The 21,948-nt window shown below is 35.0% G+C and overlaps 1 protein-coding gene across 2 annotated transcripts in view; it reads right to left on the reverse strand.

Moving 5' to 3' along the window:
* Nucleotides 1–21,948, reverse strand: part of LOC113092365 (adhesion G protein-coupled receptor B3-like) — a 78,905-nt gene that overhangs the window by 28,539 nt on the left and 28,418 nt on the right. For both annotated transcript variants that reach the window (XM_026257949.1, XM_026257948.1), the window contains exons 11-16: nt 18,110–18,256; nt 16,158–16,233; nt 12,437–12,539; nt 10,918–10,961; nt 1,841–1,967; nt 12–115 (exon numbers count right to left, since the gene is read on the reverse strand). In XM_026257949.1, the coding sequence (XP_026113734.1) occupies nt 12–115; nt 1,841–1,967; nt 10,918–10,961; nt 12,437–12,539; nt 16,158–16,233; nt 18,110–18,256 (601 nt within the window). The remainder of the gene's footprint in view (nt 1–11; nt 116–1,840; nt 1,968–10,917; nt 10,962–12,436; nt 12,540–16,157; nt 16,234–18,109; nt 18,257–21,948) is intronic.

Genomic DNA, 21,948 nt, shown 5'->3' on the forward strand with positions numbered 1-21,948 from the left:
TATGCACTTACCTCCATAGAACTGCATACACCACGGTCAGTGTGATCAAGGCCAGGCAGGAAAGACCGCAGCCTACTATTAGTGTCACAGATGGAACCCCTGAGTACTCCATAGCCTGTGAATGGCACACAAGAGCTTCAGTGAGCGATTTTCAAACCCTTGTACCACTAATAAAAGCCCATTTCAGTGCCTGGTAATAAAGCACATTATAGGATGCTTGCCTATTGCAGCAAGGCCATTTATACTGTCCAATATTAGAGGATTAAAGGACAAGCTTTTTTTTTTTTTTGGGGTCTGTAATTCAACCCCCCCATTAAATCTCCCCTTCACATGAATAAAATGTATTTAGCCTCCATTCACATACATGGTGCTTATTATCAACAGGTCGGGGCTTAATGCCACAAAGCATTATTAACTAAAATACATAATCTCTTTTAAAGCAAGTCAAACTATTTAGAGATCGTCTTTGTAAATGCCCTGGGCAGGTATTTCCGGACATGCAAGAACAGCTTCTTGAATTGGAAAACATGGAAATCTCCCAAACTGAATGTTAATGCTATATTCTAATTAAAACTAAAATATGATAACACTGCTGTCATAAATTCATCATGCAAAATAATGGTATTATTAATGCACACTCAAGAGTGAACAAACAGCAAATGCTTCTTTGAAAAAGGTGATTGGGTCTTTTAACTGTAGGGCAAGGCTTCAATCAAAAATGTGAATGACTGGACTGTCCCAGTGCTTATACTGTCTCTTGTTCTGTTGTTTTAATGACTGTGGGGGAATCAATGGATACTGACCATAATTTTGAACACAATTTAGAATACATATGGCTACCTATCATTTTAAACTATTGCTTGCATTATTTGCACGGGCCTTAACTAGCCCTCACAATGCACATCCAGTCCATTTGTTTTATGCCTTTTCCCCCCACAATTCCATCTGACAACCCCCCTCAATCCAGTTCCCAGGAGTCACAATTCACTGTGACATATCAGCTGTGCATTGCAATGATAGGAGTTATCAAACTTTGCCCCTGCTGCATCATTGAGACGCAGACAACACCATCATTTTCACACGGGAGCCATTTATACACTGACTGCCCTCTGACTGGTCACATGGGCAGAGAAAAAATGGCTGCCTCTTACTCTGTAGGGTAAAACAGCCATGTTTTGCTGTCTACTGAACCCACTAGAAAAGAGACGACAGCTGATGGCTGATAGTAAAGCATATATAAATGCTTAGAGCAATTTACAGCAAAGGCAAAGGAAAGATTAATATTACACATTAATCTAAGACAGTGAACTATCTTAATAAAGGAGGAAGCCATTATTACATAATATGAAAGCCATCATTTTTATGCACAATCCTGGTATATCTGCCTAATATCTCATAGCAAAGAAATATTTTATTAATGTAAGTAGCAAAATTAATACTGAAATTGAAGAGGCCAGTGCTGATGCTCCTGTATCTCAAATGTGAACACATACGAATACACACATACAAATGCGAGCATGTACAAATGGTTTGAGCAACATTTAGGAAAGGTAAAATGGAGATTATGATGATCAGTATTACTTTTTATTTTAATAAATGTGTAATGACATTTACTTAAACAGGAGATTCTGAGCTCTCTCTCTCTCTCTCTCTTTCTCTCTCTCTCACACACACACACACACACACACACACACACACGCTTTGCACAAGAAAGATTTCTATCATAATCAAACATTACATAATTAAAGTAAATTATTAAACATCCATCTGATTACAACCCACATTTTAATCAATACAGCATCCCTCGAGATCCCCCGCAGAAGACAATTCCAATACTTACTATTTCTCTGGGTTGTTGAGCCAAAATGGCGAAGGTAGATACCCGATCACATAAGCATTTGGTGTGGGATGCATCGGTGAGCACAGTTCTGCATCCTTTAGAGCTCCAGCTGCCCCAAGAATCGTTCCTACACAACACAGACAAGATTAAATCGCGTTAACAAGCCTTTTCTCTGTGAACCCGTCACTCCAAATCCTCTTCACTGCGCTCTCATCTCATCCAGTTTACTTCCTACTTAAGCGACAGAAAGTAAACGCAACGCTTTTTAGTGCTGATCGTTCTGAGTGCGACTGAAGCGCTGAGGCTCTGGTGCTGAAAGACTCGCTGCTCACAGATACACTCACACCACATAACAAAATAAACCCGAACCTGCGATTCCTTTGACGCCTCTCCTCTAGTTTTGCTTCAGGTTTCTCTTATCGTTCTCTATCGATATGTATTTCCACTCACTTTTTCTAATTAGCGCTTTTTGGACGCTTTCCTTTCCTCAGTCAAGAAACAGCGGACGGCATCAGACTGATCTCTTGCCTCCTGCCTCGCGCTGCAGCGGAGGGGTGAGATGCCTCAGAAATAGTCCCCGTTTCTTGTTCGTTCATCCTGATTTCGGCATTTATTCTCGAATATCTTAAGTTAATCTAATTTTATAGCATTTCATTTCACAATATGCTTTTCCCGATAAATAAACGGCAGGGGAAAACGGAGCTTAAACGTTTACCACCCCGTGAAAACGGGCTGGATGGTAGCAGCCAATTTCTCCTTTTCTGGCTAGCAAAATGATAGAATAGACATCTCACCTATTTATTAATGCTTACACATCTCGGCTGATATTGCAGCGGTAACATCTAAAGATCAGGCTGATATAGCTTACTTAGCCGGATAATAAATTATTTAAGGCTAAAATAGTTAAATAAGTTATATGATAATTAAATATAAAATAATTTAAATAAGTTATATAATGATAACATTGTTTATCTTGTGTAAAATATTCATATTGAATCTCTGGTATAACAAAATCAGTTAGTCAAGAGCTACGAAGTATTATAATTAACCAGTTGAATACAATCACTGTAGTATAAAAGCAACACTGAATTATAGTTCCTCCAAAAGATGCATAACAAACACAGCCCTTTTTCCGGAGGCTGTATGACATGACATCCTAAGGCCTTATTCCCCTGAGGAAGACTATGAGGATCTCCATAATTAAACTGCAGCAATTGCTCTCTTTTCAAGGTTTAATTAAGCTTTAAAACTCACACTTTTTTATATGCATGGATAACATGCATAATAACTTTCATTTAAAGAGTGTCATGCATTATATAATAGCATATCTTTCATATAGGAATATGAAATATATATGAATATTTCATATATGAAAATGCATGATTCACATGAAAATTTCATGACTGAATGTACATTAACTAATGAACTGTAATGATCCAAAAGCATTTCATGCATAGCAAATGCTTCTTGGTTTTGGATCATATTTAGCTCTAGATACAGTATGTGTACAACATAAATCAGGTTGGATCGATTCTCTCATGGAAGACGGAGTGCTGCCCTGTCCGGTGCAACAGCAAGCCAATAGTGACTGACTCCAGGCGTTTATTAGGATGTTGTGGAATAGACTGTTGTGGGTTACTGTGTCAGCAAACCAATTTGATCTGATACACTCAATACGCAGTCAATTCATCTGATCACTGACTGTATGGCATTAAAGAACCAACATTACCTTATAGCTATCAAAACAAAACGTTACTCTGGTAATTCCAGTTTGCATGGCTTATTTATGGAAGTTTGATATATTTTCTACCAGAGAAAAGGCCATTTATTTTCCGTTTAGTTGCATCTGTTCTCTTGTTACTCACTTGGTTCTTCCGGTCTGGGAGTAATTTTAAAGACACACAGTCTGTGGAGGAGTCAGTGGGTGTATAAATTACGCCTGGCTCAAGATAGGCTTGGTTTCTAGGCAATTGTACGAGTAGAGACTAATGACTTTTAATAGCCAAGATGTGACGCTGTCCATGGTACTGAATCACTACATTTAGGCTAGCAGAATGACACAGCCTGTCCTCCAACAAAAAACGACCATATCAACCTGTCCTCCAACCAATACGCTTGTATAGGTCGTTTGTCCAAATCCCTGAAATACGACCCAGCAGAGCGTATACTACAATTGCGCCCCTATAGGTAAAAGGTCGTTTTCATATTAATGTTTTGTACTCTTTCATTTGCCCTCCGGTTTGCGTTTCGTGTAGCTCAGTTAGTAGATTATTGCGTTATACCTTGATATGTAATCATGCTATCATGGGTTCGATCCCAGGGAACAGACGTGCGCGAAAATGTATATGCTCAAAAATCATAATTTAGCATGATTTCTGTGAGGGTTAGGTTTAGGGGTGGGGTTAGGTGTGGTCATTCGAACGAATAAGCCACCTACAGTAGTAAAATATGTAGGAAATACTGTGAGATCGGTGTAAAACGCCCACACATTGCATTTAAATAAACGTGCATTTTGATTGGTAATGATGTTATACGTCAATTCATGACGACAGACGCAACGCGAGACTGTCATTATTTTTACTCCCGCTAGAGGGCGCTTAACTTTAAAACGTAAATATAGGTCGTAATAAATGCTTGCACAAACGACCTATATGGTCGAATGACACTGTAATCTGATTTGAATTCTGACATTTGGGGATTTGTCTTACTCTTAAGATTATTCAATATATCCTTTATATTTTATATCAATTGCACTGTTTGAATGCCAGGTAGCTGGAAGTAATGCACTTAATATAGGAAGCGGTGTTCTTTGAACTGCTGGAACATTGCAATCAGTGGTCTATTCATGTCTGCTTTGCAGTTATTTTCGGACTGTTCATTTTATACATAAGCCTAACAATAACACTTTAAAGGCACTTTCATAATGCAACTCAGCGTACACCTAATTCAGTGTCATATGAAAAAAGTAGTAGTACTGTACACCTGACAAAATATAGCACAAATGCTCATAAACCACACATCTTTAGTCCTTGATTCCAACATCAAGAAAATTATATTTTATAAAAATGCATTAAACAAATTTAGCAACAAACATACTCATAGCATATAATGTACATTGAAATCAAGCAGTTATCAGTTGCATATCACTAAACATGTTGTTTACTTTTTTAATAATTCCTCCTGATGTAGTTTTTCTTCAAGATGTGAACAGATATAAAAATAATAATAATAAAAAAGAGGGGAGAAGGCACTTATTTTGAAGATACAGTAATTATTCCATAAATGCATGAAACAAATGATCCATAAATGTATAAAACCTTTTAAATTCAAATTTAGGATTATGTAAAAACACCATTTTTGAACTATTTTTCCATATGTCTACATCCATTTTTTAAACATAACAACTTAATTTTAAATATAATAGCCCTGTCATGTGACAAATTAATTTTTTAAAGAGCAAATATTCCGTGCACTCTCTCAATTAATGTACTGTAAGTTCATAAATGGTCATACTAATTATAAAAAAAATACATTGATTTAAATTACAGTTATACTGAGTACTTGTCACTTGCAAGTCAGCTACCCATAAACCAATACAGACTGTTAATGCCACATAAGGTCATACAAATTTATAGAGATTATGTGATTCTGTATTTTGTATGTTTTTGCTGGAAATTCTTCTATCCATTGAATAAATGAATAAATGTTTAAGAAAAGTAGATTTGAATATGAAAAAAAGTCTCATAAGACTACTTTTAGTAAAATAGCCAATGGCAAACCAATACAAGACCTTTGCTGTTCCAACCATCACTTTTATCCCTTCTGAATATTTCATGCCAAGTATGGCCATCCTGTGATTTTTCATACATGCAAAAATTTATAGAGTTGTGAGTATTCAAACAAGAATCTGCATGACCGATGCAGAGTTAAGCAACATTTTGCCTTAGAGAGAAAGATTCTGCTTTTAAATCAAGGTAACGTATAATTTTCACAGTGCTGGGACATATACCACACCTTCCTGACAGTTTCGGAGAAACTGCTAATCAGTTTTGCTGGGATGGGGAAGAAATACTTTGAATCTGATTATATACAAATGCTATCATGAAGCCATGTCTAGGATAATGTAAGCCATTTAAGTGAACAAAGCTTATAAGCAAACAGGATTGTAATGGTGAGTTCAGGTATTCACAACACATTTTCCTCAATTTTTTCCCCAGTTACTCATTACCATAATTGTTTTTGTAAAACAGTGCCTCAGTACACCTACTACTTTCTTGCAAACAATGAACAAGCTTCATTGTTTTTCCTCACAAATACAGTGTCAATGGCAATCAACAACATGCATCCAAGTCTACATGAATAAGAAATCCAGTCTAGACACTTAACCTCAGTTTGTCCTCCAACCTCATGTTTTTCCAAACCTTTCGTGCTTTCTTGAAACGCAAAAAAATAAATACAATAGACTATGCCAGCCCTGTTTTCCATTACAATGAAAGGGGAATGAAAGCTTTCAAGTGTCAAAAGGATGCAGAAGCAAAACTGGTTCTTAAAAATGGTGCTATATTTAAAGTTTTCGGAAGTCATATTACTCCCTTATCTGAAGAACAAAACAAAATTTAAGTCGTTATACACAGATAATCTTCCTCCAGTGAGCTAGTAACCACAGCAACTGGATAATTGATTCACTGAGAAATCAAGAATTAGATCGGTCTGATTCATGACCAAATAATTCAGACCAATACTGAAATGGGACTGAACTGAAATAATCCTTTGAAAAGACTCAGTCTATTTTTGAATCCAAGCTTCTCTCATGAACATGTCTTGGAGATCTAGAAAAAACAACAACAACAACAACAAAAATAATATATGTATATAGGAATAATCCCCCCCCTCCCCGAAAAAAAAAAAAAAAAAAAAAAGTATATATTTGTTGACAATTTACTCATGCTTAGGGCATTCAGGATGAAGGTGAGTTTATTTCTTCATCAAAACAGATTTGGAGAAATTTTGCATTACATCACTTGCTTTAGTGGATCCTATGCAGTGAATGGGTGCCATAATAATCAGAGTCCAAACAGCGGCTTAAAACATAATAATAACTATGGTCCATCAATTAATGTCTTGTAAAGTGAAAATCTATGAGTTTGTAAGAAACAAATCCTCTATACCGATTATCGGGATTTTTTTATCAGCTGTTTGAACTCTCATTCTGATGGCACCCATTCATTGCAGAGGATCCATTGGCGAACATGTGATGTAGTGCTAAATTAATACAAGTCTGCTCCTATGAAGAAACAAACTAATCTACAATTTGGATGGCCTGAGGGTGAATAAATTTTCAGCTAATTTTTAAAACACGTTTCCAAATAAAGCTATTGAATGACTACAGGACTTTTTGTTATGCTTTCTTAGTGCTTCTGTGGAAGCATGACAGGTTCCTAGATATTTTAAATAGATGGAAATGAGACTATCACAAGTCATACAAGGTTTAGAGCAACATGAGTGTGAGTTAATAATGAGAGTATTATATTTTTTTATGTGAATAAGTCCTTTAAATGTTCCACTCTGCCTGAACCCGTGATGTCAGAGGTAAAAAAAAATGAAATTTCTCATTCGCAAGGAGCTTGTATACACTAGCGTATACATAATGACTTCCAAGAAGAGACGCATATTATGTTATGATATGAATGTCATCGAAATCAGCAGCTGTTTTCCCTCGTTGTTTGAGAAAATCTCTTGGGGCTAATTAAAATTGCACCTCAAAATATGCACAATCATGCTAGAGAGAGCTGATAGAGTTGTGCATTTGTGTTCTGTAATTGTTTGCTTGCACAGGCCAATTTTGATTTTGTGCAAAGAGTAAACACGCTAACAAACAAATTTATTAACGAACATGCGTCCACATAAATAATCATGCAAACAGATTAGAGACTTAACTCAACAGCAAATTTATTTAAATTTATCATGAACAGGCATGAAATCCACATTATTTGAGCCTAATAAGAGCGGATCTCTTTTAATAGCAAATATGAAGCCTGTTTATATTCTTGAGTGTTTTGGGGCAGAGACCCTTCCCTCTTTATAAGCCGCATATAATAATACCACAGGGCTAAAATCCATTCAAGTGGCTCAAATTACTCAAGGGGGCAGACTCGGGTGGCCCTTCATTCAATGAAAATTGAATTTGATAAATACGATTTCTCTGTGTTCTTATCGGTCACCGCACAGAGGTCTGGCTCATACTGCCTCAGAAGAACCATGTAATTTTCATATTTGAAGATGATTAAGATTAAATAGAAGCCAATTTCAATTTACAGCATGGGCCAGACAGGACTAAATAAGTAAATAATGAAATGACTGGGATTATACAGATATCATATAATTACTGAGAAACATCATAACAAAACATGGGGATAGTTTACCAGAAACTCAAAATTCTATCATCTTTTATTCTTATGTTGTTCCAAAACGTCCAAAACTTTTTTTTGTTGTTGTTGTTTTTGGTTTTTACTTTAATTGCATGGCCAAAAAAAAAAAAAAAAAAACCACTAGCAGTATGGCAACAAATAGTCCATTGTACAGAGAACAAAATGAGAGCATTTAAATGAGGTCCATGTTCAGGTATAAATGTAAATGACGACACATTTTCATTTTTGGGTTGAACTATATCTTAAACTACTCAGATCATTTTAAGATTACTTTTAGGGTATCGTTATAATACTTTTCTAAACTTGGCACTCACACGACACTAAGAGAGAATCTTGTATGGAGATAAAATATTTAATAATACTAAAAGAATATGACAAAGGAAAAATAACAACACATGGCATGGTACACACAGTACTAAAATTTTCGAATTTAAATAAAACTTGTTAGCATTACAGACATCTCTGTGTGGCCAAACCTGACTCCCATTTATAGAAATCATCCCTTCAACAGAACCTGTCTCTGCACAGCCTGGCCAAAAGAAATACTTGGTTTATTAATTGCACGCTAAGGGAACAAAAGAGAAAAGGCTGCCAAATCCAAATGGACCAGATGAAAAGCAAAGACAAGACGGAATGTCTCTAAAGAGGGTCTACGGGCTATAGTCACAATCACGAGTGACAATAGAGAATATTAGATCCACCACGAAATCCATCACACGACATTTGTTCTAGACAAAGAGATTCTTTCATAGTAATTTAATGGTCATGGTAATTTAGCGGTTAAAAACCTGAGCGCAAAGATTTTAGGTTTAATGCTAGTAAGAATCGATCCATGAACCATCACAATTATGCCTAGGGTGATCTTCATTGCAGAAAATGTATTGTATGTCACTTTAAATAAGTAAACCACTTCAGAATGGAAAAATCTCCATAAAATATTGGGCCACCAGTGTTTCTACTTCCTGTGTCATGCATTAAACTTGTTTCTTTGGTTCAACAGGTATACTACCATCCAAGAGGTCAGTAAGATTGTTTTTCATACAGTATATTTTTGAAACAAGTCTTGAAAAGTCAATACGTCTGCATTTATTTGATCAAAAATAGAGTAAAAGTACAAATTACTCTTCAGTGTTACATACACATACAGAAATGTGACCCTGGACCACAAAATCAGTCTTAAGTTGCTGGGGTATATTTTTAGCAATAGCCAAAAATAAAAAAATAAAAAAATGTTTGGATCAAAATTATTTATTTTTCTTTTATGCCAAAAATCAGTAGGATATTAAGTAAAGATCATGTTCCATTAAGATGTTTTGTAAATCTCCTACCGTAAATATATCAAAACTTACATTTTGATTAGTAATATGCATTGCTAAGAACTTCATTTGGACAAGATTTTTTTGCACCCCCAGATTCCAGATTTACAAATAGTTGTATCTCGACCAAATATTGTCCGATCCTAATAAACCATACATAAACGGAAAGCTTATTTATACATTTATTTAAAAAAAAGTTTTTATAAAACTTATAAATAACTTATAAATAAATAAAAAGCAAGTAAATTTACACTTAAGACTGGTTTTGTGGTCCAGGGTCACAGATCATTCTAATATGCTGAATTGCTGCTAAGGAAACATTTCGTATTACAAAGACCATTTGCAAAATTAACTGTACCTTTGTAGCGTTACTGAATAATAAAATAAAAACTAAACCTCTGAATGGTAGTGTATTTACAGTACTTCTTTGAAAAGCACTTCAAAATAGGAAAATAAGGTTTATATCATCCTAATGTTACCTCTCATTTAATTTTCTCCAGCTATAGAAATGATTCCGGCTGGCCTGGCTGTAATGCCTTCTAGTGGTTGGGGATATGTCCGTTTCATCTTTTACTCATACTTTAGTGACACTGGAGTAATTATTCTCAAACAGTTTTTTAAAGGGCACTGGTGGAAGTGATCTCACACTGTAGTTTCCTAGAACCTGAAGGTTGTGTTAAGGTAAGCTCGTCCTTGATCTATTCTGAAAGACCACATCTGGATACTTATGCTTTCAGAGTACTGTAGTGTATTTCTCAGTAATACAAGACCAGTTTTCCCATAATCAAAACATTTCATAACAGCCACAATTTTAGGTGGAATGGTACATTATATGAAAAAGAAAAAATAAATCCATAAATGTTAAATGTAAAACTATAACATTACATTGAAAAGGCTGAAAAATATTGAGAAATATTAACAGTTTTAGTTGTATTGCTTAGCATTAGAAACCAGTTATATGAATTTGATTTAAGATTACAAAACTTTTTTTTTTTCTGACCAATGACAGGAATTAATAAAATAAACCAGGTCAGTTCTGATTTCATGTTGACTTTAGAGTGAAAAGATAAGAGGAGCCTGACAGCACCACAAGTCTTCTAAATATTTTTCTATCAAATGTATTCTCTGAGAATAACACAATCAAAATTCTATTACTGCTAATGTCAACCACTGTTTCACCTCGATGGCAGTGGAAACATGTTTCCATGGATACAATGGCTGGATATTTCAACAAGCACCACAATTTATTATTGGCTGTGAAGTTATTGTATTAAAGGCTCATTTTCACAAATCAGAACACAATCTTGGAGACATAAAACTGACTTTCACTTACATAATAGAGCTGTCCCACAGTGCACAGAACGGATTCATTGTTCCCTGCAAGAGAACAAACACATACTGTGATTGGACACGCAGCACAATGATTAGACATCACAGTACATGCTAATAAAAAGACATTTTCACTATGATAGGCAATATCTCAAAGTCACGTTATTTAAAAGATAAACAGGAAAGGGGAAAAAAGCGATGTGGAGAAAAGTGCTCCCATTGTAATCATCGGGGCCATATCTTGATGACACAATAAGGAGAGAAATAACTGGTGATGGCAAATTAATTACTGGACTAATTACTGCTATTTGTCTGTTGATTAATGAGCCTGAAACAGATGACACAGGCATTGTAGAGCTCCCTTTGATTGGCTGTACTGCTTCAAAGAGAAACAGAAAACTACATTTCTTTCCGAATTCAGCTCAGATACACCCAGATTCTTCTCCTAGTCTCGGTTTAAAAGGCCATATGTTTCATTGCTTTCTACATCAATTACACAATTACATGTGGAAGTGTTTGTATTGATGCAGAACAGATCATTTGCTGCAGAACCTTGTGTGTGTGTGTATTAGGGTGGCCATATGCGCCGTTCATACGGGACATGTCCCGGCCAAGATTTTAATATTGCCTAAAACATCCAGAGCAGTTGGACCAATAACATGCAGGTATTGTGCTTAATCGACCAATCGTGGGGCTGCGTGTGAGAAGGTGAGATCAAGAGGGAATGATCAAAGCAATGCAAATATGCGCACGTGTTTGTTCGTTCGATTGACGTGAAGCGTTGCTGCACACAAATCCAAAAAAAACGAAGTGCGCCACAATACTTCAAGTCAAACGAATGAACAAACACGTGAAAGCGATTCGAAAGAATAAGGAGCCGTCTGCTTTGCTCTTTATAGCTCTCATGTATGTTACACAACAATCAGCTTGCACAGTGCAAATAGCCAATATTAAAGGCAATATTGAAATCCTGGCTGGGACGTGTCCCATATGAATGGTGCATATGGCCACCCCAGTATGTATGCATATACAGTATATTATTTTAACCTTATTTTTATGCTAAGTTAGTGTTTACCGTTGCTGCTTTCTATAGTAGATCAAATGGTTATGATTCATATGATGCAAATAATAGATTATTCTGTGAATATGTGTTAAAGAGAACAAGTTATTATTAGCACAGTTATTATTTTTTGCACTATAAATAAATACATAAATAAGTATTTGTAATTTTTATAATAATGAATATAAAGAAAATAATAATAATAATAAAATCCACATAAGATGCAGGACTTCTTTAAGCCCTTCTGATGATATTCCATAAATGGAGGATCTCTGGGACATAAAGGCTGTAGATTGTGTAAAATAAATGGCATATTAACATGCTCCTTAAACCAACAGACCAGTGAAACAGTAAAAGAGTCCAAAACTAGGAGGTTTTAAAATATATGTGACCTCCATGTCAGCATTAATTAGCCTCTACTGACTGTTTTTGTGAAGCGTGTTGAGATCTGACTGGTGCTTACATTAGCTAGATGAGCTAACTCAATCTCCAGCTGGGCTTCTGTAACCCTGGGTTCTGGTCGGACAATCACAGCAATCACTTTCGAGTTCACAGCAGTGTTATTCCTGTGGGTTAGATCACACAACAGTCAGGTCATGCTTGAATGAGAAATGCTAATTTCAATACTTCCATTATCATCAGCATTGATTTTTGTTTAAACTCCCCATTCTGAGCATTTAAATGGAAATGGCTCATTTAGCACAGAACTGTCTTTCCAGGTTGGACTCAGTTTAGAAAATCGGTGTGAGGTCGTGATTTTTGGTTTCTCCCTTCAAATAAGATATTTTCTGTTCGCAGAGGCCAGAAATAGTGATATGCTTGACTACTTTTTAGAAGGTGAAATAATTAGACTATAAATAAATGAAATATCAAGATCTAACTCTAAAGATGGACAAAGTTATAATATATTAAACATTGACAAATTGAAAATTGTTTAGCTTTTGATTAACCCGAAATGATCGCCTCTGGGTAAAACGATCACATAGAGATGGAAAGCAGTCATTTGTCATCACTAGACACAAAAAGTTACTTCAAGTACTTTTATGTGCTTTATTACTTTTTTTAATTTCATTATTAAAACCAATATTGGTTGGCATAAATTGTAAACATTCGAGTGCGCTTATCTAATGCAACAGGGGTGCAAAAATCCTTTCGATATTAAGATTCAAGTACACTCAGCATCGCTCTCCTTGCATGCTTCTTCCTCCTCTAAACTAAACCAATTTTCCTCGTATAACATTTGTCAACTTGAACTGTTTAGGGCATGATTTCATGGTCCATTTAAAAAGAAGCAAAGACAGAAAATGGATGCCCAACAAGTAGCTTCTCAAAAGACTACAAAAAAGCTACATCTGAGACATACTCCTCAGCCCTCACTGTCTGTCACATTCTTTTTAGTTTTGATTATGGTATTTAGAATGCATGAATTGAGAAGACTATGCCAAGGAAAATTAATTTGTCTTTGTCTGCAAGTAGATCAGCCTAAAGGCAAAAATGATTCCTTTCAAAATAAATGTACAGATGGGATCAGACATTATCCGTGCATGGTTAGCAGCCTCTTGGTTAAATCAAGCAGATGTGGTGTTGCGTGGTGTCATGACTGTCCACACATCCTGAAATGCATGAAATAACACAAACTCTTAAAAATGAAGATTACAATTCTGTAATTATATACTCCATCAGGTAATCATTTCCAGCGTTTAAAACAGTATTGGGGCACAGGCCCGCTTCAAAAAAGTGAGCTCATATTTTGATATTATCATTTTTAATGCTGTTTGGATATAAATGGATATACAGTCTTGTACAAGCCATTCACAAGCTGCATGTGCAAAAAAGAGCTGCATTGTCATTGTTGTAGATGACACAATTTAACACACATACTTGATTGCTTAACATTTACAGGTTGGTATACACCAATCTAACACAGTAAAAAGGGTCTAGCAACACCCCAATAAAACACAAAAGGTTTACCATATAATGAAAGTAAAAGGTGACCAGAAAACAGCACCATTATTAAAGTGGTCCATATAACTAAATTTGGATACTATATTCCAATATATTAAAGCTATACAACTGACTAAGAATTTTATTAATTGATAATCTTACACAGAAAAATAAAATAAAAACAGATTATTGGATGATTACTGGAGTGTGTTTTACAAATGTATACATTTATTAGCAATTTCTGGATGAAAATTGTTTCTGAACCAATTTATTTTCTCAGTGTATCTGAAAGCCATAGTGATTAATTACTTTCAATACATGTAGAAGAAAAAAGAAACAGTTTGCATGTTCTGGTATCAATTTCCACATAAAATCCTAATATATATATATATATATATATATATATATATATATATATATATATATATATATTTTCCCCCCATAATAATAATAATAATAATAATAATAATAATAATAATAATAATAACCACACATTTCTTGTAACTATCACACTAGAGTATTTTGTCTTGTGATTAAATGTTCAGCAACATGATCTGTCTTTAAAACTCCTTCTGCTATGTTGTTCTTTGTAACACTTTTCTTCTGTTATCTTCTACTGTTTGTACTGATCTCCATCTCCCTACTGGCTTTAGTGAATCCAACATTGCTCAAGAACAGAGGACCGCCCTTTTTCTCTGTTCTTCCATGAACTCTCTCCCTGTCGGTGGGAATTGCACGAGGGAATCAAACTGGGGTTTGCTGAGGTTTGACTGACAGCTCAGAGCCACACCAGGAAAGGTCTGTCCTGTCCTGTGTGTCTCTGGAGGTTTGACTAGAAGTCCTCGAATGAAACAGAAGGTTTTGATCCCAAGCTTCAAGATGGACTCTGAGAATAACCAAGAATTGCCGTGAGTGAAAACGCTGTAGTGTGTTTGTACCAGCTTCTATATTTGGGACTAGATGAAAATCACAAGGAATTTGTGTGAAACAGCTTTCTTTAAAACAAATGATTGTGTTTTTTTTTTTTTTTTTTTTGCGTTTACAGTATTTGTCACTAGGCTTTAACACATTAGTCACATAACTGAGCTTCATACAAGGACAAATTCCTTATTAGCACCATAATAAACAATGACTGCACCTGACATTTGAAGCTTGGAAAAATGCTGCAATTTAGAAAATACTAGATGATAACTCAGAGATTCTACTTTGAGTAGTTCACATCTTCAGACACAGAAATCCTTGGTTTCTATGGCAACATCCATGATGCCAAATCAAGCCACCCATCACAATCTATCATTATATTAGTTCAAATCAAAGAAAGAGCACCATGTTACACAGGCTATAATCGAACAGAATTACCTTTAACTGTTGAGGCTGCTGTCATTTTTGTTAAATGACATCATACAGTTTTAGCTTCCTAAGATAAAACTTGTAACGTTTTTTTTTTTCAATCGAAATTACAGTAATTCCAACATGAATGCAGCATAATTTCTATGCTATAAAATGACAGAAAAAAAATTTCAAACTTTCAAACTTAAAAAGATTATGACTGCATATATATGACATGAATACACAAAAAAAAGGACAAATATCAACAAATCAGCATAAAGGTAAATTCTTTAATATTTGCTTGCATCTAATTTATGAAAAACCTTTTAAATTAATTAAGTTAGAAATAAACAGAAATTAGAAATAAACAGGGAAGTTTAAACCATCACTTTTTTTTTTTTTTTTTTGCATAGGAAATTTTCTGATTAAAAAATATATTAAAAAGTACTTTTATTTTTGTTTGACCTTTTTTAAACCAGGGAAGTTAATTAAGAACAAGTTTTGTTATTTCCAGTAATTAATATCTCCTGTGAAACATTAAAACATATATTCCAATACATAAGTCAAGGGTCAGAGCACTTAGTAGTAATTTTTCGTAAATGCATATACTGGAATATTTGTCTCCGGTTTCAAAGTAACAAATGTATTCTATGGGTGTCATAAATTCATAAACTTGCACATTTTACACACATTATTTGATTTTCTTTTTATAAAAGAACATAAAACTTCTCGTGATGAATAATTGTTTAAGTAATTTTTCTATTATACAGGTTTAATGCATCAAAATCTTTCTAGGCAGGAACCTTCTTAAGTAGTCCCTAGGGTACAAGTATCTTTGGTTATGAATCTCTCCTCAATAATATCATTATGATATCTTTGTAATATTTCATCTAAATGACTGAGAGTCTTACCGAGGACCAGGCAGCATAAGACCAAGAGTCTTGTAGAGAACTGTTCCAAGAATGAACACAGGAGATCCATCCATATCTGCCGGAAAACAATCTAGGTTAGATGATACTATAATCACATTATCTAATCATATCAAATAGCATCTCCATACAAAGTTGTTTTTCTCAGCTTCCTTTTCAACTTTTCACTCAGCAACATGGATGATTATTTAATAATTCAGAGTGCAGATTTGTTTCAGAGGCAGACAGCAGGAATTTTCTTTTAATACCTTCCCACTTCCATGTAGGGATCATTCAATCCAAAGTAATTTAACAAGATTTCTTTTTTTCAAAGCTACAGGAATTCATTAACCTCTAAACCTGCAAAATACTCATTAAAAATCAGATCTCTTGCCAAACAATATCCTTGACAGCTAATCCATCATAAATTCCCTGCCAATAGTGAATCAAGTGGTAGATCAGGCTATACTAGAAAGGTTATTGATATCTAGAAGGCAAAGGTCTTCTTTGCTGACAGGAAGGCTAATCTTGGTTCAAACAGCTCTGTACAGCCCTCTAGTCAAGCTCAAGGCAAACTGGAGTGAGTTATGTATTAAATCAATCCTTCATTACTTCCCTCTGATACACTTCAGATAAGACTGATCACCCTAATTAAGTAAATAGTCTGGTGCGCTGGTGCTCAGCTCTCTTTACTATCATTGTTTGAGAGGATACAGCGAGTGCTGTGTCATCTGAATTGATGTGGTCGAACCAAGTGCAGTCTCCTCTAAAACAGGCAAATGGCAAGCGTTTGACATGTAGTCTTGTAATCTCAAAGCTATCCCATTAAACGGTCACAGTGTGTCACCGCTTTGAAATTTGAACACAATCATATTATGCAGCGATTACTAAACTTTTAACATCCTACTGATGATCCAAAATAACGGAATATGCCTTCATTTGTAAATTTTAAATGTAAAAAATCAAAGTGACAAAGCATTTTCATGGCCTTAAAAATTAATAAATAAGTGGAGAAAATACAATGAGTCATGATTGCAAAATATACAGAGTACACACACAGATATTATGTAAACTATTTTTTTATTTTATTTTGGATGTAATTAATCGTGATTAATCATTTGAAAGCACTAGTATAAAAGGTAATAAAAAAGGAGATAACTTTACTATCTATCTCTAACATATACTTTAGCACATACAGTTAAAAATATTCCTGTAGCTGAACGAGTAGAGCAATGTGCAATGTGCTAGCAAATGCCAAGGTCATAAGTTCGATTCCCAGGGAACGCATAAACTGCAAAAAGTGTAACTCCATGAATGCAACATAGTTAAGAGTCTGCCAAGTGTTTCATGTTTTAAGTGTTAAAACCTAGTGTGAAATTCTAACTTCTACAAAAAAATCTCACTCACAGTATCACCAAGCAGGAATATCATTTTTATTAGTTTCACCTGATTTCTGGCTTTGGAAAAGTTCAGTTTTCAAGATTTCACATAGTAAAAGGCAACTCTAATTAAAGAATCACTTGTGCTACATCAATGCATGAACTACTCTGCAAAAAAGACAGGTCTACAAACTACTATTTCATTCTGTATTCCTTGAACAAACTGGGTTTCATTAGTTGTTAGAACAAAACAAAATATTAACGTGGTGTGAAAAACTTCAATTATTGTTCCCTATTAAATAAAATGCCGGAATTTCTTGAATTCATTGATGTTATTTCCATAGCGGAAAGAAAATACGTCCAGTGTCAGCCTAAAAGATGCTGTTTGCTGCGTTAATTATTTAACTCAAAGCATTATTTCTGGAAAAAGATTGTCTATTGCCGTTCACTGACAGCTTGATTCTCAAGCTGATGGCCTGCTTTGTTGAATGTAAATGCACTGAAGGAAAACTGGCTTTACAATCTATTTAATGTAGCCTTATTATACAGGACATAAGATAGCAACATATACATTACCTGCTGTCTGGGGCACAAAGATTCCTTTAGGAATGACAACTTTGTCCTCTGAGTTTCTGGCCCAGTCCACCATCCCTTTCCGTCCTTTCATTGGAAAGTTAATGTCTGTTATCACAGATGGCGCAGGCATCCTCTTTATACTTGCAACTAAAAAAAGCACACAAAAAATCAGGAGGGACAGTTTGTTCCCCATCCACTTTCAAGACAGGAAATCTAACACAAGATTTGTGACAAAACATATATAATTACATCAATAATGTTTGACTAATTGTGCCTATTTATTCCATAATATGTAGAATATATTTTTATCAACTAATTAGACTTTTTTTTAAACCCAAGCACAAAACAGTCAAAACGATTAACATCAAACTGCACCGTGATATAATTTACATTTTCAGAACATTATTTTATTTTTGTCTTTTTTGCCAGCACGTTTCTAATATTGTTTGGTGTCATTTGGAAGAAAAGATACATACATACATACATACATACATATATATATATATATATATATATATATATATATATATATATATATATATATATATATATATATATATTATTACGAGAAATTAAGTGTTCTTTATGATGATCGATAAACTGAAATGTTATTTAATAAGAAACAGAGGCAAATAAATTTATGTTATTCAATGAGTTAATGAATTTCAATGAAAAGCATTCAATTTTAACTACATTGCCCATCTTCTAAATCAAATGACAATTTAACATCATGTTTGCAACCTTAATTAAAATTCCAGGATTTTTTAATTTAAATTAAAAAAAGACCTTTTAAATATTATTTTAATGGTGCAAACTCTGGTGCATGACTGGTCTCTCCAGCAGAAGAGAGAATTGTCAGGTAATGAGCATTGAGGTGTAGGTAAGGACCATCTTACAGCGGGCACAGGGTGTGTGTGTGTGTGTGAGGAGGAGGAGAGTGGCAGTGCTGACAGCTGCTGTGTGTGGGGAGCTGGAGGAGTGCATTAGTCACAGGAGCGCACAGGGAAGAACTGAAGAACACTGGGTGAAGCAGCTCAAACACTGAGCTCTAAAACAGTATGAGATCACAGGCCCTTTAGTGATCTTTACCTCCATACAGGCTTCTCTGTTCAGAAGGAATCCTGCTTCATTTACTTGCTGCATGTTACTGATAACTACATTATAAAAAACTGAAAATGTTTAGGAATTTTGGCCATTCAGAGACACAGCAACAGCGTTTTGAGAGCCTGAAATGCAGAATTTAGAAAATAGGCTTCAAAGTGCATAATACAGCATTTTTTGCCATTTTGTAGATGCGTGCGAATTGGGATTGTTTTGACAACATTGGCATCTGTCTGCGCACAAAGCGTATAGAAAATATACAGAAACAAAAAAATTGTGAAGAAAAAAACTTTTCCTTTTTTAGTAAATAATCTTGGCTCTATTAAAAAAAAACATTAATGAGTCAATAACACTATTAAATACATAGTTTTAAATACATTATAATATTGTGATGCCTAATGTTATTTGGATCACTTAAAATTACTGATTTTATTTTTTAGTATTTTTCATGCATTTAAGTAAATACAAACAAAATGGTAACATTTATTGTTTGTCAGCTATATTACGGAAAATAATTACTGGCTTATTATATCAGCCACAATTTGTATATTGTGTATCCCTAACTACACAAGATGGCTACACAATTGAAGTGAAATGTTAGGAAATGTACCATACTATTAACATGAAGTCTGCACTGTATTTCAAACACAGCCTAAAAGAACCAAAAGCAAAATTTACAGTTAAATTTAAAAGCGCAAAAGAGTTTGAATATCAAAAAAAGATGAAGAACCACACAAAAGTGTTGCAGAGTGAAGGGCTCCTCTTATATACACAGGTTCTAATCATCTCCTGCAACAGTGATTTGTTCAGTTGGTTTCCCTCTGTGTGTGAGATCTCTTTAGTTGGGATGTGCTCAGAGCGGTTTTCCTGCTCAAGTCTGTGCTGAGACGCCGCTGTGGGAAACGGTCCTCAGGGAACCCAGCCAGGAGGCATCGGCACCTGCGCCCACCTGTAACTAATGAGCCTAATGACTGGATCCTACCGAGGAATAACAGGCCATTTCTGTCACGTCAAAGATTTCAGTGTAATCTCGGCTAAATGTGAAGGTTAGACTATTTACTGGAGTAGACAACAGGGTCTCTCAACTCATCTGAGTAATCAATGCACACAAATCAATATCCATTAAACACATAAAAAATTAAAATAAAACTTTTAGCTTTAAAGAGCTGCAACTAAGACAAAGTCATTGTTTATTCTACGAGCAGACATGCCGCGGAAAAGGGAGCCTCTGCAATCAAGGTTATATGGCTAAAAGCGGACGCAACAGTGTGTCGTGCTGACAGAAGGTATTTATTGTGGTGTCAAGAACGTGCTATAAATTTGGCTGGAAATGATGCTGCAATATCTTACTATGACAAATGATTTTTACTTGGCTAGTACAAGCAGTACCATTTTGTTCTTTTAATCAGAGAGAGCAGACTCTGGCTGAGACAGATGTTTAATTTCACTGATAAGGAAATTAAAAAAAAATCTAAATAATTTTTTTGTCATTTTGCCTATAATACTGTAGAACGAAAACAGCATTATGATATGTATATATATGTATATATATATGAATCTTTATCTATTAAAGCCTTGATGTAGCACTTCAAAAAAAAAAAAAAAAAAAAAATATATATATATATATATATATATATATATATATATATATATATATATATATTAGTGCTGTCAAAATTAGCGCTTTAACGCATTCGATTAATTTGAAATATTTAACGCGTTTAAAAAAAATAAGGCAATTAACGCGGTAGCAGTTTTTTTTATTTCCAGTTGTGGCCTATGTGTGTTCAACGTGCAAAGAAATATGGATAAGACCAAGGAAGGACTTTTAGACGGAAAGTTTCAGTATAAAACTCTGCCGGATTACTCTTCAGTCTGCCACAAGAAACATTACTCTTCATTTAGTCTGCCACAAGAAACAGCAACATTAAAATCATGAACTCAAATGTCATTGTTTAAAAAAAAAAAAAACAATGACTGTAACAGTGCGTAAATCAGACCTTTCTGTAACGCTAACGTTAATAAGCTTAAACGAAAATAACGAAATAATTGTGTAGCGGAGTATTTTTTGTGCACAGTGCCGCGAACTGTCAATCACTCCTGTACGCGTGCATCACTGTCCTCCTCGCAGCTGCAGCAACTTGCGCTCTCTTCATCAAGCTTTAAAACAAAAAGGGGACAAAAAGATCATATTGTCTTTGTGCATAGGCTATAGATTAATTAGATAAATGAATATCTAAATTTGTGCCTTGCCGTCTACTGTATTTTTTTAGAACTTAGAAAAAAGATGCTGCAGCCAATGAACAGCCAGCGGGGGCTGCAGGACGACTCAACCTCCGCAGACAGTTTTTAATGTTTATCAGACAATAAATACTCAAGATTTTGCTTTAGTATAACTCACAACGAGTTTCACACACCTTCTCCGGCCACGTTGAGTTGTTGACACTTAACAGTGGGAAAAGCGACACATGCGCTATTCACTAGTATAATTTAAGGGTGAATGGGTAATGTAGTTTCTGCTCTGGGTGGGATGAATTAGGAAGCTTGCATTGTGAAGGGCGCTCTGAAAATCGGCAGTGCAGGTAAAAGATTAAAACCTCTATTAAAACAGATGTCCAAATGAGCGTACCGGTACGCTACAAGCACGTTCTGGCCACACGGAGAGGTGGCGGTACGCTCAAGAGCTATATTTGGAAGTGGCGGTACTACCGGTGCGTACCGGCCCACTTAAAGCACTG

Source organism: Carassius auratus, unplaced genomic scaffold, assembly GCF_003368295.1.
Source record: "Carassius auratus strain Wakin unplaced genomic scaffold, ASM336829v1 scaf_tig00214575, whole genome shotgun sequence".
In the NCBI taxonomy this organism is placed as follows: domain Eukaryota; kingdom Metazoa; phylum Chordata; class Actinopteri; order Cypriniformes; family Cyprinidae; genus Carassius; species Carassius auratus.